This window comes from Pongo abelii, chromosome 2, assembly GCF_028885655.2.
Source record: "Pongo abelii isolate AG06213 chromosome 2, NHGRI_mPonAbe1-v2.0_pri, whole genome shotgun sequence".
Classification (NCBI taxonomy): domain Eukaryota; kingdom Metazoa; phylum Chordata; class Mammalia; order Primates; family Hominidae; genus Pongo; species Pongo abelii.
This window is the reverse complement of record NC_085928.1, coordinates 115,945,273-115,962,797: the sequence shown is the minus strand read 5'-3', so window position 1 is coordinate 115,962,797 and position 17,525 is coordinate 115,945,273. Positions and strand designations below refer to the sequence as shown.

The 17,525-nt window shown below is 50.1% G+C and overlaps 1 protein-coding gene across 1 annotated transcript in view; it reads right to left on the bottom strand.

Moving 5' to 3' along the window:
- Nucleotides 1–17,525, bottom strand: part of SCN5A (sodium voltage-gated channel alpha subunit 5) — a 103,118-nt gene that overhangs the window by 3,797 nt on the left and 81,796 nt on the right. The window contains exons 21-27 of the mRNA XM_054552283.2: nt 14,562–14,735; nt 10,480–10,602; nt 8,297–8,578; nt 5,402–5,455; nt 4,611–4,748; nt 3,826–3,930; nt 2,466–2,736 (exon numbers count right to left, since the gene is read on the bottom strand). Coding sequence (XP_054408258.2) covers nt 2,466–2,736; nt 3,826–3,930; nt 4,611–4,748; nt 5,402–5,455; nt 8,297–8,578; nt 10,480–10,602; nt 14,562–14,735 — 1,147 coding nt within the window. The remainder of the gene's footprint in view (nt 1–2,465; nt 2,737–3,825; nt 3,931–4,610; nt 4,749–5,401; nt 5,456–8,296; nt 8,579–10,479; nt 10,603–14,561; nt 14,736–17,525) is intronic.

Here is a 17,525-nt window from a genome sequence, read left to right as displayed (position 1 = left end):
TCATTCCTTAATCTTCAGTGTGTACCTGCACAATAGAGCTGTCCTAGGCCCATCTTCTACATCTTGGGTTCTCAGGCCAGAGGGGATCTGCTTAGCATCCTGCCCACCCAGCTTGGACCAGAACTCAGGTCTTTCAGCTCCTTGCTATTCAAAGTGTGGTTTGAGGACCAGCAGCCTTGGGATCTCCTGGGTGCTTATTAGAAATGCAGAATCTCAGCTCCACCCCAGCCCATTGCATCTTAAGAAGCCCAGATGATTTATGTGCCCATCGAAGGGCATGAAACAGTGCTCCCTGATGCCACGCCGTGGCCAGTGTCTTCTCTCAGCTTCTCTGTGATGGTTCTTATCACTCTCCTAACTCTGCCTCCTTTGAGGGCGTCACTACCCCTGGGTCTCCTGTGACTACCTGGGTTTGGAGTTTTAAGGGGCATGGATATAAATCATGGAATAAAGAGTGAAATAAACTTGTCTTATATGGCCCAAGTGCCCTTTCCAGACTCCTTATATAATAATGTCACTGACTGACATGGGTCCAGTGTTTACGATCACTGGGGCAATAGGCCGAGCACTTTATAGCCATCATTTCATTTAGTCCTTCCCATTGTCCTAGGAAGTGAGCAGATGCCATCATCCTCATCTTCCAGAAGAGGAAACAGAGGTGAGGTAACTTACCCAAGTTGCCACCTAGTGAGTGAGAAGCTGGGATTTGACTCAGACGTTCGGGCTGCAAGTTGATCTCTTAACCACTCCTCCTCTCTGGTACTGCCCAAAACAGCGGGCCAGGAGATGATCCCAGAGTACATGCTGAACCTTCCAAAGCCTCTGAGACTGTCCCTCAATGGTTCCATTCCTGCTGCTGACACTGCATTCTCTAAAGCTCCTCTCCAGTCCCATAAGGCACGTTCTCACCCTCATCCTGCTTGAGACCCCCCAGAGATTCTGGACCCTACTTTGTGCTTCCATCTGCCCGTCACTATAGCCACAGCAGTGCCTGCCTTAGCCCCTGCATTATCCTTTACATTTACCAGAGGCAGAGGTTGTATATGGCAGAAAGATGAAAGTCACAGTCATCGCAAGGCAGAGCCCCATGGGGGTAGAGTTAAAGAGTTTGGGCTCCGAGCACAAGTGACAAAAAAAAAAAATAAGTAAACTGGACTTCATTAACATGTAAAACTTTTGTGCTTTAATAGACACCACTAGGAAATGAAAAAACTCACAGACTAGGAGAAAATATTTGTAAGTCATATATCTGATAAGAGACTATGATCCAGAATATGTAAAGAACTCTTACAACTCAACAATAAAAAGAGAAATAACCCAATTAAAAAATGAGCTAAGGATCTGAATAGAGATTTCTCCAAGGAAGATATATAAATGACCAAGACGCACATGGAAAGATGTCCTGCATCGTTAGTCATCAGTCATTTGCTTTTGCAAACCAAAACCTCAGTGAGATATCACTTCGTACCCACTAGGAGGGCTCCTATAGAAAGAATGCAGGCAATAACCAGTGTTGGTGAGGGTGAAATAATTGGAATCCTCACACATTGATGGCGAGAATGTAAAAAGGTGCAGCCATATTGAAAAACAGTTTGGTGGTCCCTCAAAATTTTAGATAAGTGGTTTTCAGGGGTGAGGGAGAGGGGAAATCAATGGGGAGTGACTATTAAATTGGTAGAGTTTCCTTTGGGGAAAGGAAAATATTCTAAAATTAGATAGTGGTCATGGTTGCAAAGCTCTGTGCATATACTAAAAAACACTGAATTGTATACTTTAAAGTGACTTTAAAGTTAACCGTGAATTTTATGGTATGTGAATTATGTCTCAGTAAAGCTGTTATATAAAAAAAAGATCTGGGCTCTGAGGTCAAACAGACATGGGTCAGGATTGGGTCTCTGCTTCTCCCTAGCTGTACAATCTCCCTCCTTTGGTGCTGAATTGACTGGGTGAATTGCATGAGGCAGGTGATGTCTGAAGGAGTCTGGCATACACCTTGGCGGTTAGCTCCAGAATTTTCCATTTTCAGGGATAATTTCTACTCTGGAGGGCCACCTATCCCCCATCCCTGGGGACCCACCTCATCCTGAGTGAGCTTCCTTCTCCTTCAACCTAAGTGCAGGCAGAATTAGCCTCCACAGCACCCACTCCCATTCCCAGACTCATCCTTGAAGCTCTCTAAGCAGTTAGAGAACTGTGTTCCCAGGTCCTCTGGAGGGTGGGGCCAGGAACGAGTGCTGGGTCCTCTGCTAGGTTGGTCTCCTTGGCCCAAGTGGGCCCTTCCAGATAAGTTCTCTCTGGAGAGGTGTGTGTGCATATATGTGTGAGGGGTGAAGGGGGTTGAGAAATGCACTGAAAGAATAATGAAAGAAGCTAGGGTTGTACGTGGCATTCAGCAGAGACCCAGGGGCTGGAGGACAGGCCTGGCTGGGGAGGGCTTCTCTGTCCAGCTGACTTGTTATACCCACCCACGATGGAGAGGATGACAACCACGAAGTCGAAGATATTCCAGCTGTTGGTGAAGTAATAGTGGCGCAGGGCAGCCAGCTTGACAATACACTCGCCTGTGAAGATGGCCACAAAGAGCAGGTTGATCTTGGCCAAGATGTTGATTTTCTCGGGACTTTGGTCATCTGTCTCCACCATCATGGTCACCATATTCAAGCAGATCAGAAACATGATGGTGACATCAAAGGCCTGCTTGGTCACAATGTCGAATATGAAGCCCTGGTACTTGTTCTGAAAGGAGAGGCAAATGGAAAGTGCTCAGCAGGGCCCTTGGGGAGGCTGGCAAATGCCTGTTGTTGCCTCTCATCCCAGACCACCCACCCTCCCACTCTACCCTCTAGCGAGCCCAAAGCCCCTGCCACACTGCCACAGAGAGTGCAGAGGAAAAAGTCCTGGAGGCTGAAGCCACTGGCTGTCCTGCTGAAATGCTTCCTGGGCTTCAAGGCCCATCCCCAGAGCTCCATCTTCCATGAGGCCTTCCATGATGGATCTTCAGGGAGAGATTGTTCCTGCCCTGAGCATCCTTAGCACACTGTTCATTGTGCTTCCCTTTTAGTTCCCACAGTCTGAAGGCTCAAGGGCAAATTTAAACTTCAACCTTAGTGATTATGTCAGTGCTTAGATTAATATATTTTCTCCACTTTTTTATGGAATTTATTTTATTTATTCTACTAACCATATTTGTATGTGTCTTTAATTGTAAATCAGCCCAGATTATTTGGGGGAAGAAATAAGATTTTATATATATATATATATATATATATATATATATATTTTTTTTTTTTTTTTTTCTGTTCTCTCACTTGGAAAAGGTTATAAATAACACACACACACACACACACACACACACACACACACAATATTTTGGATAATGGCTTGATTGGGCCAAGGGAGTCAGTCTTGGAAAGGACCCCGCTCTCCAGAGCTCTTGGCTCTCCCCACCAGGTGACTCAGGAATCCGGCTCCCTGACTGTTCTGGGAGTCCAAGGATGAGGCTCTGAGTAGGGTGGGGTGGGGCTGTGAAGGCTGCACTGCTTTTCCTGGGGAAAGCCTGCACCCTTGAGGGGAAGGAGGAGATTCGCTCAGGTACAGAGGGTTCCTGTGGGTGGGGAGTGTCCTGGGATGCTACATCCTTATCATACCTTCCTCCCTCTCTGTATGAGGCTGGGACCTCTCTTCATGATCAGACATCTGATAGCACCCCTCAGGATGGGCTGAAAGACTGTGAAGCGGCCCTGATGGCTGGCTGTGTGGCACGAAAGCTTCCCAGGGACCCCAGAAGATCCTCCCCACTCCCACAAAACCAGGAGCCTGGCTCACCAGTGGCCGTGGGATGGGCTTCTGGGGCTTCTTGGAGCCCAGCTTCTTCATGGCATTGTAGTACTTCTTCTGCTCCTCTGTCATGAAGATGTCCTGGCCCCCTAAGTGCAGAGAGAAGGCACCAACCTCATTCTGAGGTTCTCAGAGGCCCCAGCATGGAGGGCACCAGGATCTTGCCTTCTTGATGAGGATGCCAGGGTCGACCACCTCCTGGCTTCCTCTCCTGGACAAAATATGTCCCTATTCTGCACCACAGATTCTTCCCCAAATCTATTTATCCAGGGGCCCTGTCCCCTTTCACCTTGAGATCTCTCTGGCTTTATGACCTGCAAATCCAGTATCCACCCCCTGCCCTTTCCCCCTCCCAGCTCAACCAGCCTTCAGGTTCTCTCTGTTCACTTGGTTTGCCTACAACCCAGTCATAGCCTCTCTGACGAAGCTCTGGGAAGACCCAGGGCCTCTGCACAGGCCTTACCCATGACCTCTGATCATGGACCAGGTGAACATTTGCAGCTCTCACCCCAGCTTCTCCCAGGAGTCTCATCTCTCAGGTGGATTAGAGTAGGCATGGGGCCTCCCACCAAAGCCCCTTCTTACGTTCTTACAGGCCTAGGCATTTTACATCCCTGGACACACCTTCTCCCCACCGCATTCCAGCAGGAGCAAGAAGAGGACCATCCCCAACAGGGAAGGTGAGATGGGGCCTGGAGCCCGAATGGCCCCTCAATCCCCTGGCACCTGGCCCTGCCCTGCCCAGCCCAGCGGGGAGCTGGTGCTCTACGTATCTTTTTCTTCTGTTGGTTGAAGTTGTCAATGATGACACCGATAAAGAGGTTCAGGGTGAAGAAAGACCCGAAGATGATGAAAATGACAAAATAGATGTACATGTAGAGGTTGTATTCCCACTGAGGCTGCTCTTCATACTGCGAGGGAGAAATCACACAGGGAGATCAGACAGGCTGGAGTCTCAGGGGTCTGATGGGGAGGGGTGGGGGGCAGAGGCAGAGGGCTGGCTAGGGGTGTCCATTCTGTGGGAGAGAGGGTGTATCTAGAGGAAGGTCACTAGCCCAGTTATGTGAGTCTGTGGGCCAGAGGTGGGTAGTGATAGAGGTGAGAGGAGTGGATGGTGGCAGGTGAGGACAGCAGACATGCTGAGCTCAGGGCTGGCAGAGTATCAGTGCCTGGCTCCGGCCCCTGGGCCAATGGGAGGCTGGAGTACATGGGGACCTCTCTCAGTCTTCACTGAGCTGTCAGTGTGACCGGGTGGGGTGCTGGACAAAGAAGAAGCTTAATTTGCGTCTCTGTTGCTTCCACCCCATCCTCCTGCAGTAAAAGTCAGTAAACTACAGTGAGTTTAATTTGAAAGATATTTGAGAATTCTGGGACTTCTTAGGAGACCAAGCAACCTTGCCCCAGAGCCAGGCTTGGGCATTCCAGAGAGGCTGAACTGCAGAGTGACATGAGATCTTGCCCTTGTGGGCTGGGCTTTCAGATGCAGACACTGATTCCCTGGTGGCCAAGCAACCAGGAGCCTCAGGTGCCTGACTTGGGGGAAGAGGCCACTGTGGCAACCTACCCCCCTGGAGTCCACAGCTGCATACATAATGTCCATCCAGCCTTTAAATGTTGCCTGGGAGGAAAAGACAAGATTAAGACAATCATTTAATTCCGCACCTTGCTTGAGCTACTTAGGGCTCTGGTCTGGAAAGATGAAGCCAGAAGCAAGCTTCTTATGAAAAGCAAGCCACCCCACCTTACCCCTTCAGCAGCATCTAAATGCCTGGGTGGTCAGAGAAAGACCTTGTTTAGCACTAGGGGTGGGGAGGGGAAGCAGCTGAGCGGATGCCCCAAGAAGGCCATGCAGCAGGGAATAAGCTTCTTGATTGAGGCCAAGAGTCTGAGGGGGCTTGCAGGAAGTCTGCCCTTCAGATCCACCCTCATTTCCTTTCTAAAACATCACAGAATCCTGACAGTGATTCTGTCAGGGAGACAGAGGTGGAGCTTAGACTTTGTGTTCTAGACTCCAGGGCTGACCTGGTCCCCTTTGTCCTACATCTCAGAGAACCATGTGGCTTCTGCTCCATGGACTTTCAAGGGAAGTTCCCGAAGAATCTCAACCTTCCCTTGTACTTAAGGGGGTTCTTTTGTCAATGGTGTGTTGGTAAATGGTTAACAGCTGACTTCCCAGAAGAAAAAAAAAACCCTGATTGTTGTTTGCCAATTTCTCTTGTGTAAATATTCCCACCATGGTCGATTTCAGGTTACCAATGTGAAGTTACTCAATGGAGTTGAGAAGAGATACATAAGAGCTTAGCATTATGGTACTCCCACTGTACAAACACAATAGATGTAAAAAGCCTCAAGAGCATAGATGATAATACTAAAATGTAATGATGAATCTTGAGTATTTATTACCTTTATTTTAATATCATTTAGTTAATTTTGTAAGTTTATAGAATTCAATTTTTTATAATGGCTGTATTTAATAAACAGCTTGCAAAATTTCTGAACATGTAACAATGAGCTCTTGTGAGCTGGCACAAGCTGGCTCCAGCATACCACACCAAGGGAGTAAAGAGGGAGGCTGAACCAGAGAGGCCCTAGTGCTGGTGACATTGTCTGCCCTAGTCTGGGCTGCTATGCAGAAAGAGCCCAAGAGACATGCTTGGTGTTGAGACTGACTCCCCAGTGAAGTCTCATTTGTGTTTTTGGCCAAATCCAGTCCTGCCCCGAGCCTCTTTTTTTTTTTGAGACGGAGTCTCTCTCTGATGCCCAGGCTGGAGTGCAATGGTGTGATTTCAGCTCACTGCAACCTCTGCCTCCCGGGTTCAAGTGATTCTCCTGCCTCAGCCTCCTGAGTAGCTGGGATTACAGGCACGCACCACCGCGACCAGCTAATTTTTGTATTTTTAGTAGAGATGGGGTTTCACCACGTTGGCCAGGCTGGTCTCGAACTCCTGACCTCAAATGATCCACCTACCTCAGGCTCCCAAAGTGCTAGGATTACAAGTATGAGCTACCGTGCCCGGCCCCCAAGCTTCGTTTCTAAGCACAAGCTGAGGTACACAAACTTCCTGTGTCTAAGAATTCTTATGAGGCAGGTAGGGCAGAAGGGGAAGCTGAGGCTGCCCATAGTAGGCAAGCTACTCCAGCTCCCTGTACCAAGAGGCCCTTGCCTATAAAGATAGGCCCGGAAATACTTTGGAAACTGCTGGGGACCACCCAAGGGTATGAGATATTTATGACTGAATTCTTCCCAAACACCGAGTGGCTTTGTCTGGAAAGGTGAGCAGTTCTTAGTCTACAAAAGGAGGCCTTTTCTTCCAAAGTTCTGACATTCTGAGGGACAGTTGCAGGACTAGACAGCTCCTTGGGTTTGGTGCTAATCTACCGTTCTCCACTAGGCAGTGCAGGGGAGTCTTTGTGGTACTACCACCAGGGCTTAAGGGATGGGTGGAGGTATGAGTGGATGTATAGTTTCCAGATGAGAGTCTGCTGAGTTTTCCTCTGCTTTGGGGACCAGAGACAGGTGTCTGGGCTTAAGATTGGAACAGCAAGACAAGCAAGTTGCAGCTTTATGCATTGTGGTTCTGTTGCATTGGTCAAGGCTAATGGTAGGTTAATTTTATGGAATGTGTTATAATCACTGAAGCCACCATAATCACAAAATCAATGGAAACCCTAGAAGGATTGTGTGTGCTTAAACATTGCACATCAAAGATGGAAATATGTTCTTTTTTTTTTTTTTGATGGAGTCTGGCTCTGTCGCCCAGGCTGGAGTGCAGTGGTGAGATCTCAGCTCACTGCAAGCTCCGCCTCCCGGGTTCATGCCATTCTCCTGCCTCAGCCTCCCAAGTAGCTGGGACTACAGGCACCCACCACCACGCCTGGCTAATTTTTTTTTTGTATTTTTAGTAGAGACAGGTTTTCACTGTGTTAGCCAGGATGGTCTCGATCTCCTGAACTCGTGATCCGCCTGCCTCAACCTCCCAAAGTGCTGGGATTACAGGTGTGAGCCACCGTGCCTGGCCGGAAATATGTTCTTTTAAACAACACGAGAGCTAACACTATCTTTTATAACAGAGGGTGGCCACAGTCACAACTTTGCTAATAGTTCAGTTCCTGAGTAGTCTATGGTCTTTCATTTTTTAATCTGTGCCATCATACTGCCTAACTGATAGCCTGAAGAGATCAACTTGACTACTGGCTGGGAGTTGGTTCTGCAGCACCACAGACCCATCCCCATACTCTGCAAATTGGAGAATGTGGTATGGGTTCTAGAACTGAAAGTCTGGGGTTTTTCCCAAGGAGCCAAATCCCTGGAGAGTCCTGAGCCTCCTTTGGGCACTGTGATCCTCCTGTGAAGATCCAGCATGGCCCCACTGCCCCCTCTCCTGCCCACATCATTGGTGATGGCCATGCTGCTCGACAGCCATTGGGAGGAAGGAAGTCCCTTCTCTCCAGGACTTACCACCTGCAGAAGGGCCAGGTACCCGGCCCCCACGTTGTCAAAGTTGACTTTCACCTTGGTCCAGTACAATTCTCCGGTCATGTTCAAGGACTCACACTGGCTCTTGTTGTTCACGATGGTGTAGTTCAAAGGCAAGTCTCCCTCTGTCTGGTTGATGCACCTCCCAAACTTCCCCGCGAAGAGGTTCACGCCCATGATGCTGAAGATGAGCCAGAAGATGAGGCAGACGAGGAGGACGTTCATGATGGACGGGATGGCGCCCACCAGGGCATTGACAACCACCTCAAGTGGACAGAGAAGTGGCTCAGTTCCTGGGGGTGCCCAGAGCACATGCCCTTTTTGAGACCCCCTGCCACCCCATGAAAGAATGAACTCCCTGACTACAGGGGGCTGTGCAGGTGGGTGTGCAGATCCCACACTCATGGGAGAGGCCAGCTCCATGGCCGGAAGCCCTGGTGGGGAGTGAGGGGAGTGCACCCTAGAGTCTGGTGTGGCTTCAGAACATCTGCTTTCCCTTCTTGGCCTTGCCCTGAATCTGTGATCTTTAAAATCTGATTTTCACCAAGGTGTGTGCTGGTTGAGGATACCAGCAACTTGATGGGAAAGGACCTCTCAAAACATGTCCCCAGGACTGGGTTTCCTAACAATCCCATGAGTCCTTACATTTTTGGAGCTAAATTCTGGTTTATTTTAGGTTGTTGCTATTGGGATGGATGGGACCTCAGTGCAGTGTCTAGAGGGTGTTGTGGCAGTTCTCCAGTGCTCCCATAAGAGCAGAGCCAGAGAGCAGGTGGCATGGGTACTCCCCGTGATACCCGCTCCCCAGTGAGGGGCTGTCAGATCCCATGGAGCCACAGCCTCATGCTCTGCATCTAAACTCACAACACCCTATAGAAGATTCCCTAATAGAAGCATTTGGGACCCTCCACCCCACTCATGGACCAAGTCCCCAGCTGTCCATGCACCAGGAACACATGTGCCACACAGACTGGAGGTGAAGCTGGTGTGGACTGTGCGGTGTGGCCCAGATGTCAGGTTGGGGGATGCTGTTCCCCAGCAGGCATGCTGAAGCCTGGAGCAGGGTGGAAAACCCAGCGCTTAGGGCACCAAACATCTGGGTGTAGAGTGAGCGGGGGAAGCCCTGGGAGTTTGCCCTTGGCTGGCTCTGTGGCCAATGGCCACCGCAGAGGCATTCCTGGCACCTATTGTCTCATTGCGTCCCTCTGGAATCAAATGTCCTTGCTCCCAAAGAGACATTTAACTCTGAATATTATCTTGTGGGTGGTTTCCCACCAGGAATAAGCTTTGTGTGTCTCCATGGATTGGGGGTGTGGGCAAGGTTCAAAGCCATCAACCAACTGGTAAGCTGAGCTGTGTGGTGGTGCCTGCTGGGTTGAGAGACAAACAAAAATGTCTTCTGAAGCCACACAGAACTGGTATGTTTTGTTAAAAAAATACCCCACACAAGTACAAACACACACATGTGTATTTGTTTTCTTGCTATATATCACGGCTGATGTTTTTCTTGGTGCGCTTTCAAATCTGCCTTATCTGCTCCCATTCTTCGTAAAATGTGGTGACTTGAAAAATGCATAGGGGTCTGTACTAGGAAAATGGTGCACAGGAGATCACTAAGCACGTGGTCGTTTCCTCTACAGCCTCTGTCTGATGCCGGGAATGCAGCTTGCTCTATGCCTCTTCCCTCACCCTCCCGACCACAGCCCCACTGGCCATCACAGACAGAGGGCTGGCAGCCTGTGTCTGCCAGGAGGCAGGGCATGCAGAGGGGCACACAGAGTGGGCACACAGAGATGCAGCCCCGCAGGACAGTAGAAGCACAGGGGCCCTGGTGCCAGTGGCCTGGGGTGTAGCTGAGACCCCTGTGCCCAGCAAGTCTTGCTTTCTCTCCTTTGTCTGGTGCTCTCCCAGCCCTCACGGGAGCTCACAGGGCTGGAGGGTGAGCCCTGGAGGTGGGTTGTCACAGCTGCCTACCCTCAGGGTGCCTCCATGCCCAGCTGTGCCTCTCCTGGAGGTTCTGGGCCATGCTCCTACCAAGTCAGCCTCGGCCACAGTCTCCGCGGCCATAGGACATCAGAAACACAGGGAGGGGTCCTGGGTGGCAGTGGGCTGGGCCTGTGGGACTGCCTCCCACTCCCTAGTGGGAAGGCAGCCGCCTCTCTTACCCTCATGCCCTCAAATCGTGACAGAGCTCTCAGGGGGCGGAGTGCACGCAGCGTCCGCAGTGACTTGATGGGGCCCATCTCGGCAAAGCCCAGGGTGTTGGCCACCAGGCTGATCAGAGAGACCTGGGGGAGGCAAAGTAGAAATGCGGAGGATGGGAACAGCTCCCCACTGTTGGAGACAGACAGTAGGGCTTCTGGCCCCACTAAGATGGTGCTGGGTGCGAGAGAGCCACAGGACTCCCGTGTCCACTCTTTATTAGTCCTGGGGTGGACTGTCATCACAGGCCAGCTCTGCACTGGGCCAGGCTTCCCGGAGCCCAAGCTGGGGCGAGCCCAAGAGTGTCCTGGCTTCTGGGCCTTTACTGAGAGGCTGCTATGTGTACTTCACATACATGCTCTGTAATAACCCTACTAACCCTGCAATGTTGCGATGCGTCACCTCTATTCTACAGATGGGAAAACTGAATTCCAAAGCCACTCTGCTGGTGTGGCAGAGCAGGGACACAAAGCCTGGGCTTTGGGTCTCCACATTCTTTCCTTCAATTCCAATTCTTGGACCTGTCTCCTTCTTCGCCAAAGAAGTCTTTTTTGGGGAAGGAGAGGCAGTCCTGGGTTAAGTAGGAGCAAATAGACAGTCGTGGGGCATTTCCCCAAGGCCAGGCTGTGCAGCATTTCAACATCTTCAAAGAAGGAAAGCAAAGGTGGGGACTCGGTGGCACCAGGAGCCTCAGCTCGCTGTTCCCTCTGCCCCACCCGCCCCCCCAGGGCACTTCCACTCTGTGGATTTTATCCTTCTAAAGCTCCATGGGCATCCACTCCCTTCTTACTTCACCACTGGCCTGTGATCACAGGCCAAAAACGGCCTCCTGCCTGACCTCCCCTGCAGTCACCATTAGCACCACCCTGGTGCTCAGGCCAGCCTGGGGTTCGGAGAGGCTGGGGGCAGAGGCCTGACTCCCATAGCCTCCTTCCAGGCTTGGCAGCACCAGAGGAGGGAGCTGAGCAAAGAGGCCAGGGGAAGGAAGACATGCCAGACTGATTTCTGTGTTGCCCCCACTCACCCCTCAAGGATGCTGGGCTATTGGCCCCCAATTCTGGAGAGTCGGGGGGCATCTCTCAGGGACCTCTCCTTGAGGGCAGGACCTCCACAGTGCCAGGTCCAGCTGCTCTGCCTGCCCAGTTCCTAACAGGCTGCCTTGCGGTCGCTGTTCTTTCCAAAGCTTGCCCCGTCTGCCCCGGCGATGGCCTCCCGTCTCAGGTGACGGCAACTCCATCCCTCCAGCTGTGCAGGCCACAATTCTTGGCGTCCTCCCTGCCTCCTCTCTGTGACACCCTGTGTCTAACCCATCAGGATTTCCTGTTGGCTCTGCCTTCAAAATACATCTGAAGTCCAAATGTTTCTTACCACTTCTACTGCCACCATCCTGGCCCGGCCGCCATCGTCTCTCCCTGGATCACGGCCTGAGCCTCCTAACTATTCTCCCTGCTTCTACTCATTCCTCTCTACCCCTGCCTCCATGACTGAGTGACTCCTAAAGAAAATCAGTCAGTTCACAGCACTCTTCTGTTCAGAGCCTTCCAATTCCGCCCCCCTACCCCCATTTCATTGTAAATCAAAGCCCATATATTTTCAGAGGCGGCAATCTGGCTGCATCCCCTGCAATCTGGCCTCATCTCCTGCACTTCCTTCTGCTCAGTGGCTCTAGCCTCCCTGCATTTCCCCCAGTATGCCAGGCGTGCTCCCGACACACGGTCCTTGCACTGCTCTTCCAACCTCTGCTTGGAACGTCTGCCAGACATTGGCCTGGCTAACCCCAACTTCAAACCCGCTCAAATGTCACCAAAGTGGGCCTACTCTGATCATCCTGTTTAAAAGTGGTAACCTGCACCTTCCTCTCAACCCCACCCTTCCCAAGTTCTCTTTGCTCCATGGTAGATACCACTTTTTCACATAGTGTAAAAGTGGCTTACTGATTATGCTGATTGTTTGTAGCCACCTTCCTCCATGGGGGAAGAGTTTTTATTTTGTTCCCTAAGATCCCCAGCACCGTAACAGTGCTTGCACACAGTAGAGACCCAATAGCATTTATTGAAAAATAATGCAGAATTCATCTTGGAAACATCCTTCCCTAGACTCTGAGGCCTGAGACAAACTTTCCCATGAAGCATGCAGATGGGGTAGGGGCACAGCAGTGTGGCCAGTGTCAAGAAAACTGGATTCCACACCCACTTCCTTCTGCTCAGCCTTGGGCAAGGCCCCTCCCTGCTGTGAGCCTTGGTTGCCTTCTCCACAGGCTCCTTCTCCTCTCTTGGGCCTGAGCAGGGAAGCACTGCCAGTTCCCTTTCCCCTGCCTTGGCTCTGAGCTCCCCAAGGTGGCCAGAGGCTGGTGGGTGGGCTTCCCCAGAAGTCTGTGCAGAGTCCCTCTGGCCTGCCTTGTGGGAGACCCTCAGCAGGCCCAACTGCTCAAGATGCTGCAGGAACAGCAGGTCAGGGAGCCTCAGGGCTGAGCTGCCAGGATCCCAGGCCCTCCCAAGGTCCCTCAATGGGGAGGCCTCAGGGGCCTCCCCTTCATCTCAGGGAGGCTCTGAGGGCTGGGCCGGGCAGTCCAGTGTGTCTAGAGCTCTCCTTGCCCCCTTTCCACCCCAGCACCCCGTCACTCCAGCATTAGCATCCTCTTGGCCACCTGGGGAAGAGGCCTGGACTGCAGGTCCAAGGACCTGGATCTGCGTCTCTGTGCATCCCCTCTAGCCCAAGGCACTCTGCCACCATGGCCACCCACAGTTTGACCTCCCACCCAGCCTTGGTAGCCTCAACCTGGACTCTGGCCAGGCTTACTGGGGGCTGAGACTCTGAGTGGGGTATGGGGACCGCACAGGCCGGAGCCTGTTCTGTAACCACAGGAAGGATAGCTCCTGCTGGTATGCAGAGCCCGATGTCAAGGCCGGAAGCCATCAGCAAACCCGGTGCCTTCTGGAAAGCCCTTTTCAGTCTGCAGATCCTGACCCCCACTCTGTTTTGTTCGATCCCCCAGAGAGGTCCCTCCACCTGCACCCTTTGCCTTTGCTTCCTTTGTCCTCAGTGAGTGCAAACCCAGGCCTACCCTGCACCGACCCGTTTCTGCTTGGCTACTCTCCCTCTTGACTGACATCAGGTCCCCTGTCAGACCCTGCATTCATGCTGCCTGGCACCCAGCTGTGTCTTGGGGCCTGCGTAGCTGAGGGGCAGGGGCTTCACACTATATCTGCCAACCGGGTGTTCAGAAGCCACGCTGACCTCCTGCCCCAGGCCCTCCTTGGACACAGCCTGGGCAGGCAGCCCTCACAGCTACCTGATCATCTAGGGCAGCAACCCAGAGCCCCTGAGCCAGTGTTCATGGCTTCCTCCTCCTCTGGGGTGACTCCACCCCTCTCTCATCCTCCCCAGTCAGTGCCTTTTCCCTGAGCTGGAGGCTCTCCCCTGCCTGCCCAGCATCCCTTCAGTAGCCTTCTCCCCCTGGCATGTGTGCATGGAGGCTCTGAACTCTCCTCCTCATGTGTGCGTGGAGGCTCTGAACTGTCCTCCTCATGTGTGCATGGAGGCTCTGAACTGTCCTCCTCGTGTGTGCATGGAGGCTCTGAACTGTCCTCCTTGTGTGTGCATGGAGGCTCTGAAATGGCCATCTGTCTAGTGGGCCTGATGGACACTTACAGTTTGCTGTGGTGTGTGCTAGAGCACAAGCTTGTCTGCTCACTTCCCTTTCTGGACCCTGAGCCCCCACCCGCTGCCCTGGCTCACGCCCCTAGCTTGACTACTCTCAAACGATCTCCCCTAGAAGCAGGGGCCTAGGTCTCTGCCTGCTGTGGCTCCAAACTGGGGGCTCTAGAGGCAGGACACTGTCTCCTATTTCTTCTCTTCCTCTGAGACTGGGAACCTGAGGACAAGGCCTGGGTCTCTCAGACTTACGTCTCTCTGCCTGCCCCACAGCACTGCTGCGTGCCTCCCCTTCAGCCTACTGGCTCCCACTGGGCCCTCCGCCTCAGCTCCTTCTCCTGCACAGGCAATGGGTTTCCCCTTCCTGTTCCGTTCGGGTGCCCACACTCACGTCCACGATGAGGAAGTCGAGCCAGCACCAGGCATTGGTGAAGTACTTCTTGAAGCCGTAGGCCACCCACTTGAGCAGCATCTCCAGCACGAAGACATAGGTGAACATCTTGTCAGCATATTCAAGCAGAACCTTGATGGTCTTCCGCTCCTCTAGGTAGATGTCCTCGAAGGCCTGCAGACAAGGCCGGACAAGGTGGACATGAAGCCTGGACCACTGCTGATTCCACCCTGCACCAGGCACTGTTTCTTTTATTTTTTCTCTTTTCTTCTTTTTGAGACAGAGTCTTGCTCTGTTGCCCAGGCTGGAGTGCAGTGGTGCAATCTTGGCTCACTGCAACCTCCGCCTCCCGGGTTTAAGTGATTCTCCTGCTTCAGCCTCCTGAGTAGCTGGGATTACAGATGCCTGCCACCACACCTGCTAATTTTTTGTATTTTTAGTAGGGACGGGGTTTCACCATGTTGGTCAGGCTGGTCTGGAGCTCCTGACCTTGTGATCCGCCCACCTTGGCCTCCTAAAGTGTTGAAATTACAGGCATGAGCCACTGTGCCTGGCCTAGGCACCGTTTCTGACAACACCTCCCTTCCAGGGAGAGCAGAGAAGGGGTGAGGAATGCCATGGACGGGGTTCCTCCCTGGCAGTGTTAGACTAGATGAGAATGCCCTCCAAGCGGGGCCTGTGCCACGGGCAGGCTATGAGATGGCCTTAAGTGGTAGATGGATAATAAGGCAGAGTGAATGGTGTGACCCCCTCTTCCTTCGCAATGAAGATCAAGTCTGAGTTTTGGGCTAGGCCTTTCTAAAACTTGCCATTTTAACAAGGAGAGAGGGTATGCAGGCTCAGCTCACAGCTTTCTGCTGGAAACAACATAAAATATTTTTGTTTTCACTCCATTTTGCTTTAGCTTTGTTTACTTTATATGGTTACTTACTTTTCATGGGAAAAATATTGGTTTCCAATTAATAATAATGATTAAGTTTCACTTTACACAACATTTATTTAAATAAGCCAAAACCAATAAGAGTTGATGCAAAGCTGAGTTTTAAAGAAACTATATTAAAAGTCATTTGTAGATATGATGTTTAGGAACCACAGGTGTAGATAAAGTCAAATCTCCTGCAATTCTCAGGCGCTAGGAGTCAAAGTTTCCAAAATCATAGGAGTTGTAAGTCTTTCTCCACCTCCTCATTTCTGCCTCAACTCAAATTCCTGAGCTAACAGAGAAACTCCAGTGGCTCCCAGATGGCTTCTACCTCCAGCCTACTGATTTGTTCCTGTTTCTCTCTCTGTCCAGAGTGTGCTATGAGGCTCCTGTCTAGGCAACTGAACACATCATTAGGGCTCTGGGGGAGCTGCCTCCACCTGCCACTCCTGGGCCTTCCTGTCTGACTTCAGGGCCTCCGTGAGTGACAGTGACCCAAGAGACCAGTGCTGTTGGCACTGCTGAGGCATACATATGGCCCACTGAGGGGCCCACTGAATTATCCCAACAGAATAATTCAGGTCCCAAAATGGATTTTGGGAGTTGTTCAAGATAAAAAAAAAGTAGGTGTATTGTATTTTTTTCTGAGTATAAAAATGGGTGCATCTTATAAAAATTAAATAATATGGAAATTATAAAAAAGAAAGTAAAAGGCATCTCTAATTTCATGACACCCAAGTAACCACTGCTAACATTTAGGTGAGTATTGTTTTTGACAGTGTGTGTGTGTGTGCACATACACACAATCACCACAATTTTATGAGACACACTAAATATTTGCTTTGAAATTACTTTCTCCATTAAACAGTATGTTGTGAACATCCACTCAATAATATGAATACATGCAATAATATCTATCACTATTTTAAAAGACTGCATGATAGTTCATTATTTGCATATGCTGCTATTTAGCCAATAACCTTATTAATAATGCACATTTCAGTTCTTTACAGTTTATCCCTAGTAGAAATAAAGTTGCAGTGGACAGGGGATTGTTGAGGATAAATTGGGTTGCCAGGCCAAAGGTGTGCTTTTGGTACAGCCTGGGAATGGACCCTCCGAAGGCAACACCAATTGACACTCCATCTCCGGGGCAGGAAGGGGGCTCTTCTCCACCACCCCACCGACATTGCTGTCATTTCTCCTTTTTCACTTTTCCCAGCCTAATGAAAGAAACTTGTACTTTGTTACATTTTCATTTATTTTATTAGGAGTGATGCTGACATCTTTTCTTTGGATATTTGCTTTGTTCCTTTTGGGAATTACCTGTTCATATCCTTTGCCTATTTTTGTACTTGAGTGTCTGGTTTATTTGGGGACATTAACTCTTTGTTTGGTAACACCAGCCTGGTTTGTGACACCAACCTGCCTTTAAATCTCACTTGCTTTTGTTTACCATACTGAAGTTCCATGTACTTCATTTTCAATTATTATATCATTTATTATAATTTTCATTTAGTAAAATTTTTGGTGTTGCATTAAGAAAGCCCTTATCTATTCCGAGGCTAGGAAAAACGACCTTCTTAAAACAATTTTTGTGGTTTCATTGTTTTACATTACAATTTTAAAAATTGCACATAGTTTGGTAAGGAGTAAATATCCATTTTAATACTTTTTTTCAGAATGTGGCTCATCAAGTGCCCCAACACTTTATTAAATAATCCACTTAAAATCCACTGATTAAAAGTCAACTTTATCATATAGTACATTTCTTTATTTACTTAAATCTACTTCAGATCTGTTTATGTGGTTCTTCTCTTCTCTGTCTATTCCTGAATTAGTATCACATGAATTTCCCTGGACATTTAAATAATTTTCAAGATAAACTTTACCAATGTTTTGTCATATTTCCTCAGAAATGTTGAAAACTTGTTATTGCATTGAATCTATTAATTACTTTAGGAACTAATATGAAGTCTTCCTACCCAAGATGAAGGTATGTTTATCTATTTGTTCTGTTTTATACTGCTTGGCAAAGTTTT